At 42.9% G+C, this 26,707-nt stretch overlaps 1 protein-coding gene across 3 annotated transcripts in view; it reads left to right on the top strand.

Annotated features, from left to right (window-relative positions):
• The first annotated feature begins 670 nt into the window (after positions 1-670).
• bicd1a (bicaudal D homolog 1a) overlaps positions 671-26,707 on the top strand; it is a 31,080-nt gene continuing 5,043 nt past the window's right edge. For all 3 annotated transcript variants that reach the window (XM_026311515.1, XM_026311514.1, XM_026311516.1), the window contains exons 1-8: positions 671-886; positions 15,266-15,478; positions 18,119-18,271; positions 18,821-19,318; positions 24,472-24,864; positions 24,964-25,725; positions 25,827-25,978; positions 26,126-26,336. In XM_026311515.1, coding sequence (XP_026167300.1) covers positions 671-886; positions 15,266-15,478; positions 18,119-18,271; positions 18,821-19,318; positions 24,472-24,864; positions 24,964-25,725; positions 25,827-25,978; positions 26,126-26,336 — 2,598 coding nt within the window. The remainder of the gene's footprint in view (positions 887-15,265; positions 15,479-18,118; positions 18,272-18,820; positions 19,319-24,471; positions 24,865-24,963; positions 25,726-25,826; positions 25,979-26,125; positions 26,337-26,707) is intronic.

Below are 26,707 nucleotides of genomic sequence, written 5' to 3'. Positions count from 1 at the left end.
TCATAAATATGTTTGCAAACCGATGATGATATAAACTAAAATGGGACAATTTCCTTGTACATTTAACTTTTATTACATGGTAGACCGTGCAGTACAGTACCTATCAGTGTCCTGATAGGTACTTATTTTGGACAAAGATGATGATAGATGACATCATCTTTTAAGATGACATGATACAGGTTGCTTTTAAACAGGTACATTGTGACATATAAAGTTTGTAAAGATAGATAGATAGATAGATAGATAGATAGATAGATAGATAGATAGATAGATAGATAGATAGATAGATAGATAGATAGATAGATAGATAGATAGGCCTATACTAGAGACGCTATATCCCAAAGTGGCCAACAGGTGGCGCCGTTGCACCCATGAATAAGCAGAAATGATGCTCCCTGTTTTGCTGAGTGTAATAGACGAGACAACACTGACCTGATTTTCATCAATCAGCTTTTGCTGTTGTTTTATCTGCTATTAGGTGCTGATTGTTTTTCTGTTGATGCTAACATAAATATTATTATCTTTATTTTATATTTTCGTTGCTGCCTGCGCTGGCTCTCAGGAGAGAGGGCGGATATCTAGCATCTCCCCCGCCTCTGTGCCACTGCCCAAAGCGCTGGAACCGAGCACCGACAGGGGACAGACAGAGACACAGAGAGACAGAGGGGCGATGGCCGCTGATGGAGGTTGCGGGGAATCCGTGGATCAGTACCGGGCCGAGGTGGAGCGGCTCACCCAGGAATTGTCCGAGGCGAACCGCGAGAAGATCAGAGCTGCAGAGTGCGGTCTGGTCGTCCTGGAAGAGAACCAGGCGCTGAAGCAGAAGTATGCAGATCTGGAGACCGAGCAAGAGACTCTCAGGAAGGAGTTGGAGCAATTGCAGGAGGTAGGTGCACCGGGTTGTTGCTTTCTAACGCTGTGCGAGGCAAACGCACTGCAGTCAGGTGTGTGCGATCAGCTGCATCAGCCCAGTCAACACATACCACGAGGGATGCTTTGTTTATTGTGTTCATACAGTTCTTATCAATTTCCATATTTCCAAATACTGAATATACTATCAGACCACTTTCTTATAAAGAAAAGTTTTCTGTGTGATCACTTATATCTTTTAAAAATGGGCAGTATTTTTGAAATTGTGCCAGGAGTATGGAAATGTATGAGCAAAACAACATGGGGGATCACATGTTAGTGGGTGTCAACCTGTGTAACACCCAGTAGTTGGGCAGTGTGTACTGGTAGGGGGAGCAAAATGAGCAGCAGTTTAACATCAGTTAAATGTAATTGAATTGACAGTCCTCCTAGTGGTATGACAACGTCTATAGGTTTCCTGTATGAATAAGTTATACTCTTTTAAAAAGTGAATAATTCATGCTGTTTTGTCTATTGAAGCTATAGGGAATAGCACTGGTATTGCAAGGTCAGGATTCTGCAAGACTACAAAAACATCCCACTCCACCTTCCACAGCAATGTAGCCTATTGTTTCAAGAGTCCTTGCTTGTATGTGTATGGCACCAGTCATTACACACAGGAAACTGTCAGGGGATTCTGGGTCTTTCAGTGTTTTGCCAAGATATATTCTTTTTTTTAAAGAATCTCCTTAGTAATTGGATCTTCAGAGTTGTTCACTACAGTTTGTGGTGTGGCTCAGTTGTCTATTGATTTCAGTACTAAGATAAGGATTTCTATAAAGAATGCAAAGACAAAAGGACATCAAGACTGTGAGGATACAGGTTCTTAGATTAGACACACACATTTAGTCATGTTCTACAATAGTGTATTGCTTTTGTTATTTTGTGCAACTTTCAAAAGTCTACATTCAGACACTTTATGGTAAAGTGTTTGTGGAATCAACCATAATAAAGATTGTTGAATGTGGTTTTACTGTCAGTCATAAATGCATACAACAACAAGAGGTGGATGCTGACAGTGTTTCAAGGTCATTTACAGAGATGCTACACCCAAAGGACCAGGAGAAGGGGGAGCTGAAGGCTGTGTGTGTGTGTGTGTGTGTGTGTGTGTGTGCGTGCGTGTGCGTGTGTGTGCATGCGCACGTGCGTGTGTGTGTTTGAGTTCTAATTATGGGTGTACATCTGTCAGTTTAGTGTTAAGTCTTAATTTCACTCAGCTAATGAAAATGTTTTTAAACGTGTATCAGAGCTCCAAAGAAAGTTAACTAGCAACTATTTTTATAATGGATTTAAACACATTTTCAGACAAAATGCCAAATATTTAATGAATGACTTCAGTTCCCTGAATGTATGGATTTCATGATTTTCATAATCATACATTATAGTGAATTCACTTTAGGGTTTGGTCTGTTAGCTTATAGAAGACATGGAATTATTTTGGGTTTACAGATATTGTAACGGGCATTGTTCATTGTTATCAACAGATAATCAACCATCCAATTAATCAAGTCAGTAACTGGCAGTTTAGTGGTTAGTTTACAGTTCGGGTCTATACAACATTCTTAGGCCTCAGAAAATCCTGTTCCTCCTATCCTTTCTAAACTATTTCATTCTTACCCTCAAACAAATCAGACCTCTTTTGACTCCAGCTGCCATTTAGCTCGTATGGTAATGAAACACAGAAACAGGAACCATCTAGGCTGCATTTATCCCTACATGTATGAAAAAGATTTCATATAGAAATGAGACAGTGCCCTTTACAAAACAAGAAACAAAACATGACAAGACGGAACATTAAAAGTATAGTCATACCAGAGGTGTTTCTTGCACAGCTGGCTCATCATACATTGAATCAAAAAAAAAAAAAAATCATGACAGCTTATTTGGATTGCAACACTTGCCATGTAACATTATGCATTTGTGATTACATCTCCCACGCACTTTGCCACAGCCGATCGTTCCTGTGCTTGACTAGTTGAAACATTTGTTTTGACTCTCATGTACAATCAGAATGATCTTGGTGCCGCTCGCTAAGATGAAGAGACAGCCTGCGACTGCCGACATCAGAGCACTGTCTAGCTGATATCACACAGTTATGGATTATTGAATTATGGGTGGTGTGGCAGATGATGGGGGAAAATAGGATAAGACAGAGAAGAGAAAGAAGCAGAAAGATAAGGATGCTAGCTATGTAGAAGAGGGATCGAGTCATAGCTCATAAAAGATATCAGTATAACTCAGTAAAAAGTGCAGCGACACTGGTCTTTGTATTGATCTGTCAATGGTTAAAATCCACATCCTTTGTGTTGCTTCCTCACCTTCCTGCTTGTCTGCCAGTCTGTCTGCCTTCGCTCTTGCCTTAGAGAGCAGACATTCTCTGGAGGTGTTATGACTCTGACAGTTCCTATCACTTTGCAAACTTTTATGACTAAAAAATCTAAATGGCAAAGTGCAAACCTGCAGCTACAATAATGTCATATCTTCTCCCTCCATACATATGACATGTGCATCATAAAAGGGCAGGGAGAATGGAAATTGTAATAGCTTCTGGGACTGAGTTACCTGAGCAATTCTCAATGGTTGGTTATTCCAACAGAAACTCTCAAGACCAAAAACCTATTACAGAGTTTCATTTATTTGAAAAGAAACTGTATCTTCTGTTGCACTCAGTCACTAAGTTTACTGAAGATTTCTCAAAATTCTCAAACTATAAAAATAACAATTTTATGCCTAAACCCTGTATTTGTTATTGAGTTATTTATTATTATTATTATCATTATTATTATTGTTAACTGTACTGTAGATATCCAGTAGAGTATATTCTATTGTGTTTGCAGGTATGTATGCACAAGCAAGCCAGATTTGCATGGGTTTTCCTACTGTGGTTGCTAATGTTCTGTGGTCACACATATGTCCCACATGCTCTGATCCTCGACCCTCAGTCCAGTCCCAGCTGGTGGAGAACAGCTGACTCTGTTTGAACTACGCTCATATAGACGCAGACTGTACACGCTCAACTCACAGACTGCACATATGTGAAGAATTCACGGAGGACAGCGGTCCCTCAGCTGGACCCATATGGCCCTGTTGTACCAAACTCAGCATTTGTGTCTGTATCTGGGTGCAATATCTACCAGGTTATATCTCTTATAAAACCTGATGATATGACAGCAGAGGGCCATTGTGATTGCACAAAATTTTGTCCACTATTAACAATTATTTTTTATCAATCTTATCTACTAATTTTAATAAAGCAAGAATTTGGCCTAAAACTAGAATATGAAGTCAGTGAATCACTAAAAAGTACCAGTCACAATTTGCAATAACAAAAGAGAGTATTTGACCATACGTTTAAACCTTAAATAGTTTTATTTGAGCAGGTCCTGACATTTAAAAGCATGAGACCAGTTTATGTTTGCTTGCATAAACATTTAAATAATTCCTAAAATGGCTCCCATACAAATTCCAAAGATGTGACAAAAATCATTAAGACCATTTTCTAAAACTACAAAAAAAAAACGATAATATTTCTGTGACATGAAATGGCTTTCTCCTGATAATTACAACTTTTCCTGTATCATTTGTGCAATACATTGTTCAGACAAAGCTGTATAACTCACCTTGCTGTCTGCAGGGCCCAAGCAGAAACAGGAAGCTAACAGGGTGTTTTGGCACTTAGAGCAGAAGAGTCTTGTCTTCCTTAGTAGGGTCCTCTCCTCTCCTGTATATATTTTCCATTCACCCAGCTCTTTCACTCAGCCTCCCTTTCCATCTTTTGCGTTGTCTCCCAGACTAATGTATGTGTGCATGTATGTTATGTTTTTGTAAAGCTGCCTAAGCAGTGACCATTAACCTGTGGCTTTTTTGTGGTGTCTCCAGGCAGATCAACCTCAGATAGACCACACAGTTAGAGACCGATGGAGGAGGATGTTATCACTGCAGATTTAGAAGTTCTCTGTTTAATATCTCTGCAATATCCTGTCTAAAGAGAAATGTGAAAAATAAGTTGAGATACTGATGTGAGATACTGTCAGAACTCATCTTTTCAGATTTATTATATTGTTGACAAACTCTCTTAAATTACAGAATGATTGACATGTGTGATAGTTGGGAACAGGCAGTTCATAGGTCAGTTCTGTTCTCAAGGCTTCAGGCTGAGGAAAATGCCATCTGAGATCTGCATCAAATTCTTCTGCTTAAACTTGAAATACCTAAAAAGAAAGACTCTGTCATGACTCATCAGGTCAGAGAAACCTTTCCACTTGTAGAAAGAACATAACAGGCTGTGCATCCTTTTTCAGCTGTAAAACCTCAAGACTATTTTGTGTTTTTTAAAGTTTCCTGCAGCGGTGTAGACCAACTTTCTCCTTCACACTGTTCTCTCTAGTTTCTACACACATTCAGCTCACAGGGCAAAGCCTTTGACATGAAATCAGCTGCCAAGGTGAGTTGCCAATGACTTCTTGTCATTATGTTAAAGGAATGATTGACTTAAAATAGAAATGTGCCCCATAGTTAGATGAAAAGATAAATACTGCAATTGAAAACAGGACAACACTCCAAATATATGTCATTTGTTTCACAGGTGCCATGTTGAAACAAATTAAAGTATATATATTTATTGGTGTGCTGTCCTGGATTGTCCTGAATTATGAAGCTCACTTGAAGGACCTGTTCAATATCATGCTGTGTGCCATACAGCAAAAGAACAGCACAGGCTGTATATGTTGAAGTGATAAGCAACATTATCAAAAATGTTCTCCCTAAGTGTCACATCTGTGTCTTGCCTGCAAATGTACAGCAGCAAGGCATTTGAACCTGCCCTAAATATCTGTCTGAATTTATACCAGACTGTCTTACTCTATACAAAAAAAAAAAACAATGCAATGAAAAGAACATCAAAAATTTTATAACATTTTTACAGTCCCCTGGTGTGTTTGACCTGGGTTCATATCCAGAGTCAACAACCATCCCCCTCCTCATTTCCCATGGTTCTCCCACCATCCCCTGTTAACACACACCCCCCCCCCCCCCCCCCCCCCCCCCCCCCCCCCGGAGTGAAGTGGGCATTACATATTGATTTCTGATGCGTGTGATAAAGATATATTATGTCCGGGCTAAGGTGTGCTCTATTGTGTCTAGTGTAAAGTGCATTGTAAAAAAAACAGTGCATGTTGGTGAAATACACAGATTTGCTGTAATTTCCTCAAAGTGGATGACACAGAACAGTTGTTGAATCAGTCTTAAATGAAACTGTGTTTTGGCACCCTCTGGTGTCAGATCCAGCTAAATCTGTTTTAACAACCCTTAAGACACTCAGGATAACTCAGGAATATTTTCTTTCACAGTGATTGTGGTTATCCCAAAGTAGCCTTTAATTCATCATTGTATTGTTCATTCAACTTAAATAACCTTTCCAGGGAGCAGGGTATGCTGCACTGATGATAATAAATATGCTGCAAGTTAGGTGTTGACCAGTGACCCCAGCAGCATGCTCAGAGATGCACTGAGCATGTAGATAAGGACATGTCTGCCTTTGTGATTGGCCTCTGGTGTGTTATATGAGGGTGGTGGTGTGTGTGTGTGTGTGTGTGTGGACCTTGTATGGCCTTTTTCCGCTACTGTGTGTGTGTATAGCGAGAGTCGTGGGTGTGGATGTTGTGATTAAAACCAGAGAGGGAGAGGCGGTGGTGCTGGTGAGTGACTCAAATGCATTTGTCCTTTCTTTAGTCCCCATGTTTGAAATCGCATGATCCTCATATGAAAGGCCTTAATAAAGCTGTTCTCTCTGCAGAAACCCTCCAGGCTTGCCCAGCCCTGCATAGATCATGTTTTTCAGAAAGCTTCTTTTTGCTGCAGTGAAATACAGTAGTTGGTAAGAGGAAAGAGGGAACTGGACTCCCCTGCCTGCATGCTGCTGTATTGATTAGTCGTCTACTTTAGCTGTGTGTGCAGCAAACACCAAATGCGTAGCATAAAAGCAGCATATCTTCTCACAAGTAAAACCTTTGTGTTTGCTCACCCAAAGATCTAAATTTTGCAAACTTAAGAACCATGTTTGCACCATCTGTTGTCTGCCTTTATTGTTACTGTTCACATGAATTGAATATATATTTTTCAAAGTCAGTAATTCAGAGTATCACAGACTTCAGTTATTCTGCTTTGGTTGTTTTTAGACAAAGCACTTTAGCTTCAGCTACAGTCATGTCTGTATGCAGAGGGAGGGAAAGCCTTCTATCTAGATGACCAGAGGCCATTATATCCAGCAATGATGTAGAGCATGAAAAAGCATGATTATCTGAAATTCCTGCCCATCCTCTCTCTCATCACAGTTACAGTGCATACACACACACACACACACACACACACACACAATGGCATGCAGGAGCACATGCACACCCAAACATGCACTTGTAACAGGCATGTGATGTAGAATCAGGGTCAGAAGGTCTGTCTTTGTCAATTTTATACAGTTATATAATGTATAGACTCACTCGGGTATTAAATCATCCCCTAGTTAACCCATTTAATTAACCTTCTCTTATATCACAACAGAGCTGATGTCGATTTAGGTAATCAAGGAGCTAAGTGGATGAACTCATATACAGTACACTGTTGTGGGCCTTTTGGAAGGTTCATAAAAAACAAAACCTTAAAAAAGAACATAATAGATTAGGGGTGGGTGGTTAGCACTGTCCCCTCACAGCAAGAAGGTTTCAGGTTCAAACCAGGGGCCTTTCTGTGTGTTTCTGTGTGCCTGTGTGGGTTTTCTCTGGGTACTCCAGCTTCCTCCCACAGTCCAAACACATGCAGGGTAGGGTAACTGCCCAAACGTGTGAATGTGAGTGTTTGTCTCCCTCTCTATGTGTCAGTCCTGTGATAGACTGGTGATCTGTCCAGGATGTACTCTGCTCAATGTCAGCTGGAATTGGCTCCAAGCAAATATGAGAAATGTGAAAGAATAAAAATGGCCAACAAAGAAGCCCATGGTGCCCGTCGATGGCCATGTCCTGTCTATCAGTTGGACCTCTGCTGTAGTTTATTTACATACATTCATACTCTTCTGCAAGCCCTGGACTCCTCCTATAGAGTAACTACCAAGTCCAGATTTTAAATTAAACAGTAAAATATGTGAACCTCTTAAATACTCTGACTGACATAATGTAATGACATTGTTCAACTAAATGTATACATTTTTATTTGACAAGAAAGACATGGAATTGTGGTCATAAAAAAATAACTGCTTGTACATGCATACTGTATTTGTGTCGTATGAAGGGTTACCACTGAAATCACCTTGTGAGTAGCCTGTTTCAACAGCAGTGTGCCCAATAATTTCCAAGGATTCCCACAGGTCTGCAGGCTTGGCATGGATGCTCTTTGGACACAAAAGTACTGAGTCACCCAGAGGCCCCACGTGTCAACACCAAGAGGGGCACTGTGTACAGATGAGCCTTTCCATGGTAGCCTCTGTTAGTCTGGCTTGGCTGAGTCCTCTTTATCAGGAGAGAGCCACTGCGGAGAGAGGAGACAATGTTATCTGTTTATTCTGTCTCCTGTTGGTCTGTCTCCCTTTTTTCCTCCCTCTCTCTCTCTCTCTCTCTCTCTTTCTAATGTGCCACTGGCTGCCCCTCTGAGTGTTTGCTGGCACTGGCAAAAAATGCCAGTCAACCAGTGAGCTTTTAAACACCTCTGTCTTTTTATTTTTAAGTGTCATCCTCATAAATCCTGGTTGTCTTTTCTAAATGATTATTTTTTCTTTAGTATTAGGTCCCTTATCCCATGGATTATTTCTTCTAGTTAGTCAACTAAAGGGATGAAGGACTGTAGGAATAAGGGAGAGAGGTAGTGCGTAGGAAAGAGCAGACAGGGTGGGTTGATCTCTATGCTCTCTACAGTAGCGCTCTCATTCTTCTTTTCCCCAGGCAAGTTCCCAAACACCCAAATGACTGAGAAGACTCAGTGCTTCATTAGGAAACATAATAAGAATGTTCTGTTGTCATTTAGGAGGATTATGATAGAGGGACAAGGAGGGCTTCTGTACAGGAGTGACTAAAAATATTAGAAAAAAATGTGTCCAATGAGGGATTAGGAGAGGAAAACATGAAAGCCTTAAAGATTAGAGGAATTTAGTCAAATAGCCCATTTCTATTGGTATGATAAACCTAAGGAATCATGAACACTGAAATATTTCACTACATTATGTTTATTGTGCTGTACCAGTTTTCATGAACATCTAATCCTCTGCAAATCAATGTTTCTGCTTTTTTCTGGTTGTACTGTGAAGCAGAGGATCTGCCTGGGATGAAGCTTCAACTATGTCATTCATGTCATTGTCATATTCACATTCACATTCACACAGTTACGGCTGCACACACAAACATATGTTGCACAATTATACACTTTGGTCTGGAGTACTTCCTTGAAGTGGTATTTGGCTGTGGTTCGCATACCATGAATAAGTGCAAAAGCCTGCAACACTGAGGACTTTCTTTATTTCTCTTGTCCCCTATCTCTTCCTCCTTTCTCTTCCATCTTTCCTTTTTTGTTTGTCTGTGTTGAGACACTCATAAAGCACTCTGCTCTGAATTATAGCCTCCTCTCCTCCTTCTCGCTCACTGAATTTTTTTTATTTTCCATTCATGCCCTATGGCTTTTGAACTCAAAACAATGGCAGGAGTTGGGGATGAATGCCAGTGAAGTACATGTACCAGCATGCACCTGTAGCCATATGTGTTTTATGCATTTGTATGCTGGACTGACATAAAGGATAGGCTGTGTGTTTTTGTGGTCAACTTGCTCATAATCTCCTTGAGGTCACATTAACAAGCAGAGTGAAAGCTGCACACAACATAGTCACAGCTGGTAGAGTTTGTGCAATTTGTTCCAATGGGGTTTCCTACTGTGTGCCCCACTCCGAACATAGCTTACTATTAATGGAAAAGCATAAAATTGTATCCTCCTAATGACTGTAGATGATAAGCTGAGGAGAAACTTTAGAAGTTACAAAGAAAAATTCAGTGTACACTTCATCTGGACATAAGTGATGGACATGCGGGGAAAGAATCCAAGTATCTGTCTTATCGTGAACAGACTTGAACCAAATTGAATCACTTTAAGAAACAACACATTTTAGTAAACACAGTGTGTCCTCTGGCAGCCCTTTCATCTCCACACAGCATGAACTATGCACATTGTGCTGGTGAGAAAGCGACAGATGAGACACTATTGTGGATTTCTTGTTACTGACATGGATTTTCCACTACAAAGCACATTCAGGCATTTTCAGCTGTTATCCTTCATTTTTCTCCTGAGTGTCAGTAGAATAGCATATTGTTATCAAAGAGTAATAGGCTTCAGTGCTCTAACAAGCATTTCATCGAGGGGGGACAGAAAGCAGGGCAATTCAAAATCACCGTCTTTGCTATCTAAACATTCATACCGCGCTGGCTTAATGTTTATGTGGACAGTAATTCATGAATAGAAAAGCTTTACTGAGTGGGGAAAGGGGATTTAAATGGTGCAGTAGAGCATGTTTGGGCAATCAACATAATAATAAACTGTAAACATTCCTGTTGATTCAGTAGTATTCATGGCTTAAAGTACATGAACATATTCACAAAAGCAATGCTTGTAATGTAGCTTCTAATTTGAATTTTTTCCCTCATTTTCAACGTATAATTATGTAATTTCACCCTCCTGATGGACGATAAAGTATTTCTAATTATGTCATTGCTTGTAGTCATTTGTTCTGATTGTTATTTGTTAGTGTGACTGACCTCCATTCTCACTGGGCTATGATTACCCAGATTCCCCTTGCTTGTGGAAATGTGCTTGTGTGTTTCTCTTGACTTGGCAGTTTTCCCTGTGGCTGGGATGCACATAGGGACACTTGTGTGTCCTTGGTGAAGGGTGAAATATGCTGGGGAAGTGTTTCTCATGATTGGAGCTGCATGGCTCAACATGGGTGTGGCTTTTAAGTACATCAGAGTTACTTTGAGATATTAGTCACTGGAAGCAGGAAAGCAAATATATGTATTAGCGTCATTTGACCTCTCTGAGAGTAAGTGGCAAGTGTAGGATGCAGTATTTTTGGAGTTTGCCCTGTAAATTATGTTTTTTATAGTACTACAATACTGAACTGCCAGAATAGCCATTTAAAACATGGCTTTCTATTCTTGTTCAGACCAACAGTAAAACTCAGACTCTAGATTTCCAACCTCACAAAGAAGTGAAAATTTCTAGCACTGCAAGACAATGTATGTTTTACATTCATACTGTAGTATATTCTGCATGCAAAATAATGTGAAATGTATTCACCAACAAGGGAAATTGTATCATCCATTTCATTTAAAATTCAACATGTCAGACTACAGAGATACTGTGCATTTTGAGTTATCTCAATTTTTGCTTTTGTTCAGTTCTGCTTTTTACCTCCCCAGACTGCACTCTAACCATGTGCTTGTCAAAAACAGTGAGTGTTACTGAGGAGTCAATCTTTGTGTTTCATTCAGTCGCTGAAGGCTGGTGTGTTTGTGTGCGTTGTCTTGTTGTCACTGGAGGTTGATACATCTCATGCTTCCATCTGACTTGGGTCTAGTATTTGATTGTGCTTGATGCTGTTATTATGGTGATTATGAGACTCGGGGCTGATGTGTTCTGTTAGTTGTTTTTACAAATGGACTATAATAAGAAACCTCATCACAGTGCTGTTACATGCCATACAAATGATCATCAGCGAGTGAATGACCTACAGATAAAGAAACAACACACATGCATTAGTTTTTATTTAAGTGTGGAGGTGCAAATACTGCAACAAGAAACAGTCACTCTGCCTGAGCCAACTCCCTCTGTTACACACACACACACACACACACACACACACACACACACACAGCTCCCTACATGACACTGACAGCTGCATGGCTTCTCAGCAGCAGTCTGCATGTCTCTCTCCATGGTGCTGAAATCCCTAACATGGTTAACAATCTGTGCTGGACCCAAAAATCGTCAGCAGCAAGTAATTAAGGCTCTTATGTTTTATATGTAGAATCTTGATCATAAAGTGATTTTAAATGTACAGATTTCTCATTTTGTATGTAATTGACAAATAGTTGGGTTAGTGCAACCTATTGATTTGAATCTTTCTTTAAACCACAGCTATCATGATATGATCTAAAACTGCACTCTTACTTATTTTCTCATTATCCACAAATCAATCTAATGTTATGTAGTCATTAATAATTCAGTAAGGACATTGTGTCAGAATCTTTATTAAAATATTATCTAATTCAGATTATCTAATTGAAATCTCCATTAACTAGGACTTAAATAAATAAATTCTAAAAAGGCCTGATGGTTGTTACTCATACTCACTGTGTTCATATTTCTCCATGGTATGATAGTTAAAATCCTCTCTGTGCTGATCTGTAGTCTTAGCACAATTGCTTCGTCATAAAAGTTTGGTGTAGATTAATTGCTGTAAAAATAGACAAACAAGATCACACAGCCACAGGCCCTCCCCTGACTCCTCATTAGGGACTGCAACAGTCAGGGAAAGATTTCAGGCCTACACATGCATACTCCTCCTTTACAATGGTGCAGCGGTTGGTTTTCTCCCTCAATCTTCTCCTCTTTCCCTGGCCCCATGAATTAATAGCTATAGAAGGGGACTCTATTGTCTGGACTCCATCCACTGAGGCACAGAAGGCTTAGAAGCCTCAAGGCTGAATGAATTATGGGATTGGAAAACTGAACAAGCTGCCAATCAGTGGCTCCATTCTAATGTCATCTTTATCATCTTTCACAAGGTCCTTCCCATGTTTTCTGGCATAAATAACTGTTATGTTCGCCAATTAGGCCACAATCAGGGGCAATGCAATTCATCACTATAATGATACACTGTGGAGAACTGTCAGTGCTATTCATGTAATTAGCCTGAAAAATACAGACTTGTCATAGTGTTGCCGTTAGCCCACCTGAAACTATACGGTGCAGCAGCAACAGGGCAACCAGAGCATACTGTGCCCTTTTATGTGTAAATGTTGAGGCTCAGCCATAAGTCTCACTCATTGTGATTTGCATTAAGAGGAGCAGAAGGCAGATGGAGCGTGCAGACCTCAAGGAGCATGGCTCAGCCCATGAAGTACGGTTGTTATGAAACCATCTGCCTCTCATTACACATCCATGACCCACTGACTCTGAGTGGTTGAGGAACAGCTGAATGACCCTTTGTGCAGCTGAATGACTCTTTGCATATTTCCTGTTTTTGTCAGTTTCCAGTTGCTTTTTTTTTGTTTGTTTTTTTAGGTTTTGTAGAAAAGCATTCAAAACAGTACCTTTGTTTTGAATGGGTGCCCCAGAACATGCAGTACAGCCCAGTGGAGCCAGATTTTTCCCTCATCCTCTGGTAGGGCTCAGCTGTTGCAGTGAGGCCTGCTTGGATGCTGACACCCTCTCATCTGGAGCAAAAACGTGAGCTCATTCAGTTGCTCTCTGCTTAGAATTAATCAGCTGTTTTGTTCCAGGGGCCCTTCATCTTACACTACAATCACACTGTGGCTCCCTGGAGAGCGAGAGAGGGCGTGAGGGAGAAATAGAATGAGAAATAAGAAATGGCTGAGAGGGAAACAAAATTATAATTCAGTAGATTTTTCACAAATGCTTTCTAGTCAACTGAGCAAGTCCTTGAGTGAAGTTTTTGTTGTTGAATGTCTAAATGTTTGTGTATTTGCAGATGTTCTGCTGTAATATTGCTAGCATTAGCTTCCATTCATATGCTAACTGTAACATTTGTAATTCAAAAGAAAAACAAAAGGGTCTGTTGAATTCGTTGCAAATTAATATCCCTTATTTATAGCAAGCAGATGAATTTAAAGTTTATATTGAAAGGGCAGAAACAGATTGCTATGAGCACGAACATTATAAAAGAACAGCATTAACAGTGACTTGGCCTGTTGTTTTTGGTATTTGCTGTTGCTCTGTTGGCTGGTGATGGGTATTGAAACACTAGGTCAGATGTGACAGAGGGCGGTCAATAAAGCTAATTAGGTGGTGTTCAAATTTCTTTGCTGATAAATCAGTTCATTCACTCATTCACTAGTTTATTTAACCTCAGCACAGTGATTTAAAAGCTTAAGTTTGCATTATAGCAGCTAAAAATCCAAAAGACAAATCCATCCATCCATTATCTATACCTGCTTATATTTAGGGTTACAGGGATCTGCTGGAGCCTATCCCAGGTCTCTTTGGGTGAAAGGCAGGGGTACACCCTGGACAGGTCACCCTTTTTGGCACGTCTAATAACTTATACACACTGCTGACTTAACCTGTTCACGAATGAAAAGTAAATAGAAAAATGACTAGTGCAGTGGGAAGAAAAGACAGCTGCACACTGGAGCTCATATCTTTTCCATATAACAGATGCTGGCTCCTTTATAAATGATTCATCTTGGACAGAGAAATTGCTGTTATTATGGTGAGGCGGGATTAGGAAGACTGTGTGAATTATTAATATACCTAATCCAAAATATATGTCTCCCTTATGACTTAGACTGCATGGTTGATTTCATCGAGTACCTCTGTCCAGAAAATGCATCCTGAAGACTGTAATAACTATACATGCTTTGTTATTTACAGTTTCATGTGGCCGTTGTAAACCATAAAATATTTTTCAGACTAGGCAATATTGATCCATTGTATCTCAGAGGCCACAGCAGGCACCATACCCATTTTCTACTGCTGATCTGCTGAGAAAGTGAAGAATGGTTCATACAGGTTATTAAAAGCAAAACCTGCCTGTGTTAAGGAGTGTGCAGTTGAATGTCACGTAATTTTGCATTGTATGGCTATACAATATAAATCAGTAGATATTCCCCCAATCTTGCATTAAGTAACTGTATATATCTCCATATTTCACCTTGGCAGCAATATTGTCTGTTTGTATTTTACTGAGCTTGGTAGGCCTGTTTTGCTGTTGATACCTGCTTTGATTTTCTCAATCAGGCCTTGGACCCATTATCTTCACTAGTCAGCTTTCAATGTCGTGAAAACCTGTGTCAGGAAACTGGGAACAGTGTGTCTATTGATCAAAGTGAAACATCAGCCCACAAAGCAGGTAACCTTAAGAGGTTGAATGTGTCGATGGTTAAATACAACAGGGGTACTCTTAGTGGACATAACTGTGAACAATGTGCTGGATTTTGTCAGTGGGTGAAAATCCCTTACAGGGTTATATGACATGATTTGGATCAGTGTCACTTTTAATGTTCACTTTGCAAACAATAGTTGTTGTATATGTTATTCTTTTTTTCATATTATTATTATTTTCATACAGTATTTTTTACATCCTCCACAGGCATTCGGCCAAGCCTACAGCAACCAGCGTAAGGTGGCGGAGGATGGGGAGACCATCGAGGAGACGCTCCTGCAGGAGTCAGCCTCTAAGGAGGCCTACTACGTGGGCCGCCTGTTGGAGCTGCAGACAGAGGTGACTCTAAGCCGTTCTGTGGCATCCAACACCCAGGCAGAGAATGAGAGGCTCAACGCAGTTATGCTGGAGCTCCGAGAGGTGAGCTTGTCAATACACACAGTGCAGATGGATGGTTTATTTCTTTATGTTTGCAAAGGAAAACACAGCCCTCAGGAAGTTGGACATACACTGCTTCTAGTAGTACCATAATATTCTTTCATATTTTATTTTTTTAGCATGCAGCAAAAGGTCCACTCACTAAAAAAAAATATATATATATATATATTTATATATAAGATATTTTTTTATCATTGTAATTTCTTGAGTTTAAGGAAACTATTTTCTACCACCTGAATGTGAAAAAATCAAAATGTGCATACTTGAAAGCATGTGTTTTTGCATGCATACATGTCTGCAACAACTGTTTCAGGCAGTGCAAGGGTTCAAGCTGGGGTCAGACATTACAGCCACGACCCCATTGTGGGGGGCAAATCCGGTGCTAAGCTGGGGAATAAGTGAAATGCCCTGAGCTCGGCATATGTTTAGGGACAGAGTGAGCCTGGCTGCTCTCATCACACCCACACACTGGCACTAAGCACACTGGACTCATTCATTCACTATAAGGAGGGTGTCTTTAATTGTTTAATTGTTAATCTGTATAATTGCTAGGGTCTGAACTAGTAAAATATCAAATATCAGGGTGACTATATGCAGAATAAGGTCAAACCCAGGAAGTACATTAGTTGAGATATTCTATATATTCTATATATATTATGAAGCATATTGACCAAAAGCAATATATTAGTTGAGAAGGTATTTATCTGATAAGTCTATTTGACCCGTTCATGATGAGTTGTTTTTCTTCCACTGAAAGGTGACACCTCTTTGTATCATGATTGTGAGATTTTGATGATGCGTTCATCAAATGCCTTCTGTCTCTCTGGCATTCTCATTTGCATGAGTGCTGCACATTTTTCAGAAAGACTTGCCTTTTCAACCTGAGAAGCAGGTGTTGCAGCAACACTAGGGGCTTCATTTGTCACGGGTCACATCTAATCAAAACGTTTTTGTAGGTTCAATATTAATAGAAAAACTTTATTGTATCTTACCTAGAGAAAGTTGGCTTCATATTTAATACCAACATATAGATGTAGGTCTGTATGTTTGATGTGGTACAGACTCCTTGTCTACCAGTATATGTTCACATTAAAGATAAAATAACAGGCAAACCATACAGAATTTTTTCAAAAAGTAGGAGTCAATCATATACTACTGTACATATATTCTGCTAAAACACAAGGTGGGTGTCCTTCTGCTATGGTTACCACATTGTGTCATCAGTTTATCACAGTCAAACTCCGGGTCAGTGGTTGGGCCACCCAGCTCTGCCCTGTGGTTGGCTCAGAGCCAGTGTTGTACACCACACTGTCCCTGATCCCAGCTGCTGTAGCCCCTGATCAGACCCCTGCATTTTATTCCCAACTTGGGTTTTATTCCCTGCATTGTTATGAATACTGTACGTAATTGAACAACATATAGCAGCAAAAGATGACTACAATCTATAATAAGGATCCACATAAAATCATTTTTTAGAGCATCTGCTGAAGCAGTCCTACTATTATCCTATGGACTTTGCAGTTTGCCCTACATTAGCTTCAAAAGTATATTGCTGTTAACCACTGCACAAATCAAAATATTCAGTGTATCACAATGTTCTTTAGTTTTAGTCCAGTCGCCTGTCCTAAAACCACCCATGGACATACAGAAATAGGTTCTGGACTTTTAAAAACCAAACAAGTCCATATGTGTGCGTGTGTTCTTCGAGTTTTTTTCCTTCTGTGTAAGTATCAAAGCCTGACCTGTGTCTGGGTCAGCACTTTTGCCGTATGTACAGAAAGCTGCAGGGAAGCTGCAGGCAGCTCTGCAGTGATAGAGGTACACACATGCGCACTGTATACTGTAAATTATTCTCCATTCCACCATTGTTATAATGCTTCACCCCAACTGTAGTTGCACTGGATTGTACACATTTAGTTCATGTCTATCTCACAAAGGAACATTACTCCTATTCTGTTTTTCATTTCTGACTTGCCCTATTCAAGTATGCCATAATCCTAATTAACATAGCTAATCTTAGAATCAATCAATGTCCATTCTCTGTTACTACATAATGTAAAAACAAAGTGTTGGATTCTGAACAGTTGCAAATGCAGAGATTAGCTCTCTGAAAATGTATTTAGTAAAAGTAATTGAAAAATAATATGGATATTGTTTTAAACTGACTTGGTTTATACTAAAACAGAAGCTGTTTCAGTAAGATTAAATAGTGACATTAGTAGCTGTTTGAACACATATAGTTTTTCTGAGGTCTCAGTATATTCCCAGTGCTGCCACCTGCTGTACTTAGATTAATGACCTTTGTGACTGGGACATTTCTCCCATCAATAGTCTGGTCCAATATATGCTTGGGGTTCTGTCTGTGCACAGCAGGTGACCAAATAATGAATAATGAATTATCTTTCCTTCCGGCAACCTGAGGGTTCTGACACATTGCATTTAAAATAATGCCATTGTTTCATAAACTGTTTCATGATATCAAAGAGAAGAAAGATGAAGTGTGGACGTGTGAGGATTTTTAAGTGCTTTTGAGTAAATTCTACTTTTCTGTATCCCATTCTCTCATTGCACCCAACTTTGGCCCCTGCTCCCCTTTTGCTATCCCTCCTTTTTCTATGCCAGAGCAATGAAATGCTGGAGCTACAGAGGAGCAGGATGAGGGAGGAGATCAAAGAGTACAAGTTCAGAGAGACCAGGTTGCTTCAGGACTACACAGAGCTGGAGGAGGAGAACATCACACTGCAGAAACTGGTCTCTACACTCAAGCAGAGCCAGGTCAGTATGAAGACCATCAGCATGTTAGTCATGTCTCACTTTTACCTATTAAATTTGTTTCTCAGTTACAGCATGAAGCAGCATAAATTTGCCCCAAACAGATTTGTCATCACTTTTGATGATGATACACCAACCCCCATCACAGTTAAGATGTATGACTCACTTCTTTTCCCAATATCACTTCCAAATGTGGTCTCCCTTGTGCTGGAGAACCAGTTCCGGGATACGATGGATCAAACAATGTCCTCATCTAGTTATTCACCCCCCTTCACTTTCCATCAGGGTCAAATAGCAGTCATCCACATCTGTTTTGGTAGTACTCTGTAGAGGCCACAGAATTTCTCATACCGGTTTTGTGTTGTACAGTACTTGATTATTGTATGTATTGTATGCACTATATCAAAATATGAGTTTTTTTTTTTAAAGAAAAATAAAACTAAAGACTAAATATTCTATAAAAGCAAATAGTGTATTCTCAAAAGTGGTATGGTGTTTCATTTTACTAAATTAATCCTGCTCTTTTGCCGTTTCTGCCTGTCCTCTACACAGGTGGAGTACGAGGGGCTGAAACATGAAATTAAGGTGTTGGAAGAGGAGACTGTTCTTCTCAACAGCCAGCTGGAAGATGCACTACGCTTAAAGGACATTTCTGAGGGTCAGTTAGAGGAGGCCCTGGATGCCCTCAAGAGCGAGCGGGAGCAGAAGAATAATCTGAGAAAGGAACTAGCCCACCACATCAGCCTGAGTGACAGTGTCTATGGAGCAGGGGCCCATCTGGCTCTCACTGTCACTGGTGTTGAGGGCCTCAAGTTCCCTGATGAAACTAACGGAACAAACAGCACCAACAGCAGCAGCATCCCTGATGCTATTGGCAACAATGAGGACAGCAACCGTTGCAATGGTCACTTTCACACAGGCACAGGGTTAGCTAAGATAAATGGGGAGTATCGCCCAGGCCGGAAAGGAGAAGGTCTGCACCCCGTGCCGGACCTGTTCAGTGAGCTCAACCTGTCAGAGATACAGAAGCTCAAACAGCAGCTACTACAGGTGGGTCAGAGGAAACAGTAAATCTAAATGCCCATAACAACCAAGGTAAAACTTGCAGTCACAACAGAATAGTTGTTCACTGTAGGCTCATTTTCGAAGGCAATTGTGATGCCATTTTACACACTTGACTGCAGACGAAGAGACCAGCAACACACAGCACATTAAACAACAATGCTGATCCACTTTTCCCAAAGTATATTTCAGTTTTTATTACAGGGAGCTTTAAACAGTCTTGCTGCATTCTATGTGGGCATGCTTTCCCTAGAAACACCATGTTTGTCTGTGTTCATTGCTGCACCCATGTAAGCAGTCCCAGGCTTTACTGAGGGCTAGTTTTCCAACCAAATGATTATAGCACAGAATAATAATAATACTCATTAGATTTTCTATATGTGCATTTGATGCAGCATATTTATATAGATAGATAGATATGATGGATAGATAGATATTGTATTAGATATGTTCTGTCTCATTGGTGCGCAGCCCTCTGGGCTATCGCTATGGGTCATATCCCCTCTTCGCGCCTGCGCACTGAAGAGTGCCCCCCTCCCCCGAACTGAGTGCCCACACGTCCGCAGTGCCCACATATAAGCACTGAAAACAAGCTCTTCGAACAACATGACTTCGGCAGAAGTGGTACCGGCTATATCTTTGGGGATGACCTGCACCCCCGCTGCGTGGGCTGCATGGGAGCGGAACACGCCGGCACCCCAAGGGTTAACTGCGCGTTCTGCAAGCGGCTGCCCCTCGAGGCACTCCGCCAGAGAGCGGACTTTTTCATTCTTGCCGCTGAAGAGTGCTAGTAGACCGAGGAGAGGCCTCCTCCCCTGCTCTGTCCCCCGCTCCCAGGGTTCCCCCTTGTCTCTCTCCCCGCCGAGGAAACTCCTGGCCGGGATGACGAGCTCGAACCCATCCTGGAATTAGCCTTGGACCCAGAGTCAGACGACTCTGCCTCCTTGCTATGCCACTCCCCACTCCATCCCCTCTCCTCCGGGGAGCCGGTGCAAATGTCTGCCGCTAGCATGCTAGCTGAAGTGGGGTCATGTGGAGCCCCTCTGCCGCTTCGACCGGTACAACCCGCGGCAGGCGCCACGCCATGTACCTGTTTGGCCTCAATCACCTACCATCTCCGCTTACCTCTCCATGGCAGTGTCAGAGCCATACAAGCTAAAAGTTCAGGTATCAACCTTCTCCCCCATCACGCAGGTGGCTGACCTAACGGTAGGGGGTTTTCCCACGGTCCCAGCGCTGGAACAGAGCCTGGCCTCTCTGTTTGGGGCAAAGTGCGTGCTACAGGCCGGGCGATGGCCTGCCCCCCCGGCTCCGAAGGACGTGCTGGCTTCTAAGCTAGCGGACAGGTCACATCAGTGCGCCCTCCAGACCGCTGCTGCAGCTAATAACATCTCCGTCCTGACTCACTCCCTGTCCAAGCTCGCGGCAGACCCCGAGACCATCCCGCCTGATCGCTCAGAGGAGGTTAGGAAGATAGCGGGCCACCACTCCAATCTGCCGCAGACGAGGCAGAGAGGTTTCGACGGCATGTGACGGCCCCCCCTTGCACCCCTTGGGCACCATGATTATCGCCCGAGGGTGAGACGTCCCACCGGGTCCCGAGCTCCCGCTCCCGGTCACCGCCCTCAACCCCTCTGCTCCGGCTTCGACCCCTTCCTCCTCGGACCAGATGCCTCCTGCTCCTCGGCGGCCCCCCAAGGCTCCTAGGCTAGCCTACTCCTGGTCTACCCCGGCACCTGAACCTGCCAGCAAACAGCGAAGGTTCTGATGGTGCGTGGGGAATGTGTGTGGTGTCCTAAGTTCTGAAGAATGTATATGTCATGTTTACGGTTCTGAGGAAAATAAACACGTTTACATCCCCCTAAAGTGCAAATATTCCTCCGTAGCCCAGCCGACTCCTGCCAGTCACAAGGCAGCCATGGCTGTTTCACTCACATTTCCCACACAGTGCAGCCCTCACGCTTCCGAGCACGTGCCAGCGAGCATGCTACTCAGCACACTCAGCGGGGGTAATAGACACTTGCCTCGCCTCGTCATTCCCTTCAGAGACAGGGAATGAGAGTCCTGTTCTACGTCGATGACCTGCTTCTGCTGGCCCACTCCCCAGAGGAGTCATGGCAGCAGACGATGGAACTAGTGAATCATTGAGCTCTTTAGGTTTCACCGTAAAAGGAGCTCGCCCCAGCCCAGTCTGTCCATAGGAGGAGGAGAGGTCGGCGACACTCTCCTCCCTACTGCGTCACTTCGCTCCACGCAGACGCGTCAGTACTCGATCGGTGATGCACCTTCTCGGGATGATGGCAGCGGCTCATCCGGTGGTGCCGCTCGGCCTATTACATACGAGGCTATTTCAGCGCTGATTTATCCGACTGAGGCTCGACCCAGCACGTCACCAGCTGGGCATACTATCCCTCCCCCCATCAGTGGGCCCGGATCTGCTTTACTGGAAAACCCCCCACGCTCTGACCCAAGGGGTTCCCCTGGGCATTCCATCGAATCACGTGTCAGTGTTCGCGGATGATTCGCTGTCCAGTTGGTTAGAGACGTGCCTCTGCAGGGAAAAGAAAGGGGGAGTGGACGAGCAGGGAGGCGGCGCATATGAACTAGAGCTGCTCACAGTGTGGAAAGTTCTCCGGCACGGTTCTCCACTGTTGAGGGGTCGCCACGTGCTGGTCCGAACGGACAGCATAACGTCTCCATCCAAGCCTGGTGGCTCAGATATGGAGACAGCAACGCGCACTTCGCTCACAGGCCATGACCCCGTTACCTTCTTTATGCATTTCCCCCGATCTCCCTGATCCCCTCAGCTGCTGGCCTGGGTTCAGGATTGAATCACACAAATGATTCTGATAGCTCCGGACCAGCCCGGAGCATCCCGGAGGGAGGATGCTCTGTCGCAGGCAGGGGACATGGTAGGTGTTCAGTCACCCGCTTACAAAGCATTTTCTGAGGGGAGTGCGCAGGCAGCACCCCTTCGCACGTCCCCTTGCTCCGCAATGGGACCTCGCTGTGGTTTTACCTGCTCTCACGGACGCTCCGTTCGAGCCGTTTCAGCAGGTCCCTCTCCGTTTTTTATCAGGAAACCCTCTTCTGCTGGCGTTAGCCTCCGCAAAGAGGGTCAGCAATCTGTCAGTATCCCCGGAATGTCTTCAGGTCAGGGGAGGATCGCAGTGCGGCAGTTCTGCATCCCAACCCAGCATACATGCCTACATACATCACTAGTTCTTTCAGCTCTAGAGTGATCATGCTGGAGGACTTCTTTCTCCCTCCCCACGTACTTCGCAGCTTCTCAGCCCAGTGCTCTGGCATGTAATGTAGAACACACGGCGGAGTGACGTCATTCGGAGCCTGTTTGTTCACTACAGAGTGTTCGCTGGGATCCCCCTCTCTGCAGAGCGTTTGTCTCACTGGCTATGTGAGACCATTGCACAGGCTTACTCCGCGTTGGGCAGGGAGCCTCCGGTCTGCATCTGTGCACACTCCACTAGAGGAGTGTCATCCTCCACGGCTCTCCTGCACGGTTTGTCAGTTGAAGACATTTGCGTGGTTGCCTTGTGGGCCTCCCCGTGTTCCTTCAGACTCTTCTCCTGGGTGCCCGGGCCCAGTGAGGCATAGAGCATTTCTGGCTATTGTTTTGACCCATAGCGATAGCCCACACGAATGAGACAGAACGTTGGTTACGTATCGTAACTGAAGATTCTGTGAATTGGGCGCAGCCCTCTGGGCTGCGGGCCCCACTGGTCCCTTGAACCGGCTGAAGAAAAGACCGGTTCGTTTCTTAGGGAAGAGCCCGCCCAAACCGTCGCCTTATATATGGGAGCTGCGGACATGTGGACAATTGGTTTGGGTGAGGGGGGCCCACCCCGGGTGGGTGTGAATGAATTTCTCTTCAGTGCTCAGGCGCGAAGCGGTAATATGACCCATTGCGATAGCCCAGAGGGCTGCGCCGAATTCACAGAATCTTGGGTTACGGTACGTAACCAACGGATTTGGGTGTACCAAGGTGGGAATAATGAAGACTGCAACCAAGATATAGGAGAACATGGAGTCCAGCAATGCATTTGCATGTGTCATAGCAAGGACTGTCAGGGTAATTAGTGTTGCATGGGGGCAGATGCAATGGCAAAACAGGGATAGAAAATGGCTGCTTTGCTTCCAGTTTATACAGAAAAGGACACAAAAAGAGAAAATGTCATAGATTTTTTTTGCCACTGTATCCTTACATTTATACCACACTTAGTTCTTACTGGTGTGACAAGCTACATTAGATAGTCAGCAGTAATGTGGAGTTTATATAATACTGTATATGTATTATTTATTTTACACTGATTTATTTAGTCACCTACATGCAACACACATACAAGGAATATGTATATACATGATGTTAAGTGACATAAAATAAGAGGGATCAAGTTCATTCTAAAATCTAATTGCATCATTACTGTATATTTTTGCCCCATCTAAGTCCCAATGAGAATACAAATATTATATTAGTGGTTATTAGCAGTCTACCTTTCTCTGTAAGCACATTTACTCCAAAATTGATTTTCTTTTCCATGTTGATTATTCTGGGATGGATATAAACCCCAACAGCATGAGGTTTCTCATTTCCAGTTGAATTTTGTAAAATGAATTTTGTCTTTTTCACTGACACAGTTGGTTTAGGAATTAGTTTAGGTGTTAATTATCATTGTATTTAATGCTTACCTAATTGATTATCTGTTTTTGGGGATTGTCCAGTTTTGGATCAATAAAGGTTCACAACTTCAGCACAGGGAGAGCACACACAGCTCACTCCTCTGATGTGATGAATGCTCAAGGAGGAAGTAGACAGCACCTGAAACGAGAAATGTTTTACATGTAGAGTCAAAAATATAGATCAGCTAATGTTAGCACATTAGTATTGCATGATTTACATTTGTTCACTTGCTGCAGGTTACATGCTTTATTCATGATGTATTCATGTCTATTAGATTATTAGATTATTGAAAAATTCTGTACATTTATAGGTTAATTTATATTAAACACATAAATACAGTTTGCTGAAGACTTTGAATGTATGACATAAATTAAGTTATGTAATAATAAGTCAATAATAAAAGATAAAGGTTCTTGTGATTGTATGTCTTCCTGTTGTGCAGGTGGAGTGTGAAAAGGCAGCGCTGCTCATGAACCTGCAGGAGTCACAGACCCAGCTGCAGCACACACAGGGAGTCCTGACGGAGCAGAATGAGCGTGTCCATCGCCTCACGGAGCGTGTCAATGCCATGAAATGTCTCAATGGAGACAAAGAGCTTGATGACCCACAAGAAAGTGAGAAGCCTGATGGTGGACTTGTATCACCACCAGGCAATGGTCACCTTGATGCTGACATCCATGGGTTTGAGATCCTTGAGTGTAAGTACAAGGTAGCAGTGACTGAAGTGATCGACCTGAAAGCAGAGCTCAAGGTCCTGAAGGAGAAGTATAACCAGGCTGTTGAAGGGCAGGGAGATAGCCACAGTGACGACAAGGTCCAGGCTCTGACTGAACAGGTTTGTCATTTTCACAAGCAGACTTACATTTTTATTGCTGTGTTATTTTCAACCCGTAATATTTTTTATAAGAGAATATAACTGATTTCTATCAAGCAGGTAGTTCATTTGGAGTGCAGTTGTCGTGAGAGCCGTGAGAGGGTGGCTAGCCTGGAGGCCGAGCTTCGAGCAGCCACAAGCATGGCCACAGAGAGCCAGGGCATGCTGAATGCAGCACAGGATGAGCTAGTGACTTTCAGTGAGGAACTGGCACAGCTCTACCATCATGTCTGCCTGTGCAACAATGAGACACCCAACCGCGTCATGCTGGACTACTACCGACAGAGCCGCAGCACACGCAGTGGCAGCCTGAAAGGTTCAGAAGACCCACGGGCATTGCTCTCACCTCGCCTAGCACGACGCCTCGCTGCAGCATCTGCGGCTTACTCTTCTGAGTCACTACGCACTTCCATGGACTCCCCTTCCAAAGATACCCATCAAAATAGCGACACAACAGAAAACACAGTGGACTCTTCATCCTGCCATAGCAGCCCCACCCGCAACCACACAGGTTCTCCAGTTATCAGCATCTCTCCTTGTCCATCTCCAGTGCCCTCAGAGGCAGGTGGAGACCTGCGGAAGGAGCCCATGAATATTTACAACCTAAATGCCATCATTAGAGACCAGATGAAACACCTCCAGAGGGCTGTTGACCGCTCACTGCAGCTGTCCAGGCAGCGGGCTGCAGCCAGGGAGCTGGCTCCTATGCTCGACAAGGACAAGGAGTCATGCATGGAGGAGATACTCAAGCTCAAATCCCTGCTCAGTACGAAGAGAGAGCAGATAGCCACTCTCAGGCTGGTGCTCAAGGCCAATAAACAGGTGAAGAATGTGTTTTTTTTCTCATAATACATCTTGAAAACGTCATAGTATGTACTTTCCAAGGGAAATGAAGGGTTAAATCCAAATCGCTTCCTTTGCAGACAGCAGAGGTTGCGTTGGCTAATTTGAAGAGCAAGTACGAGAATGAAAAGGCAATGGTGACAGAAACTATGATGAAGTTGAGGAATGAGCTAAAAGCTCTGAAAGAAGATGCTGCAACCTTCTCGTCTCTCAGGGCCATGTTCGCCACAAGGTGAGAGGGTTTCTGGAAATGAGAAGCTACAACGATGTGAAACTATAAATGTAAAAGTGTAAAAATGTGTAAGAAATTTGCATCTGCTAATGTGAACAGTTAATTGTGTCTAAGCAAAAATCTCTCCTTTTATCTTTCTTTCTTTAGATGTGATGAATATGTAACCCAGCTGGATGAAATGCAGAGGCAGCTGGCAGCAGCAGAGGATGAGAAAAAGACATTGAACTCCCTCCTCCGTATGGCCATCCAGCAGAAACTGGCTTTGACGCAACGCCTGGAGGATCTAGAGTTTGACCATGAGCAGACCCACCGTGGCCGAGGCGCTAAAGTTCCCAAGATAAAAAGCAGCCCACCCAAAGTAAGTCACTCACAGAGGTGCCGTCACAGCTCCTCCCAGCCCTTCCAGGCTCCGCAGCCACTCCATCATTACCACTCACACCCTGAGCGTCCCCTCACCCTAAGTAGTCCTCCCTCTGTAGAGCTAGTCCCCTGTCCGTCCAGGTCTGCGTGGATTTCAGACACACTTTCTAAAACAATCCAGACTTCAGTGTCAACTCTGCCTCTGCCTGACTTGGGTTACCATAATTTGTCTCTGAGCCCATCATAATAGATGCTGAGTGGCTGCCCTTATAGCTCAAACAACACATTTGTTTAAGACAAGACATATATAAACTGTTCCCAGCACCTATTGGTCTGCCTCAGTATTTCCTCACCTTCAGCAACGGTGAT

The sequence above is a fragment of the Mastacembelus armatus genome, chromosome 6 (assembly GCF_900324485.2).
Source record: "Mastacembelus armatus chromosome 6, fMasArm1.2, whole genome shotgun sequence".
Lineage (NCBI taxonomy): Eukaryota > Metazoa > Chordata > Actinopteri > Synbranchiformes > Mastacembelidae > Mastacembelus > Mastacembelus armatus.
The sequence above is the reverse complement of the archived record's forward strand: the minus strand, read 5'-3'. Positions and strand labels throughout refer to the sequence as shown.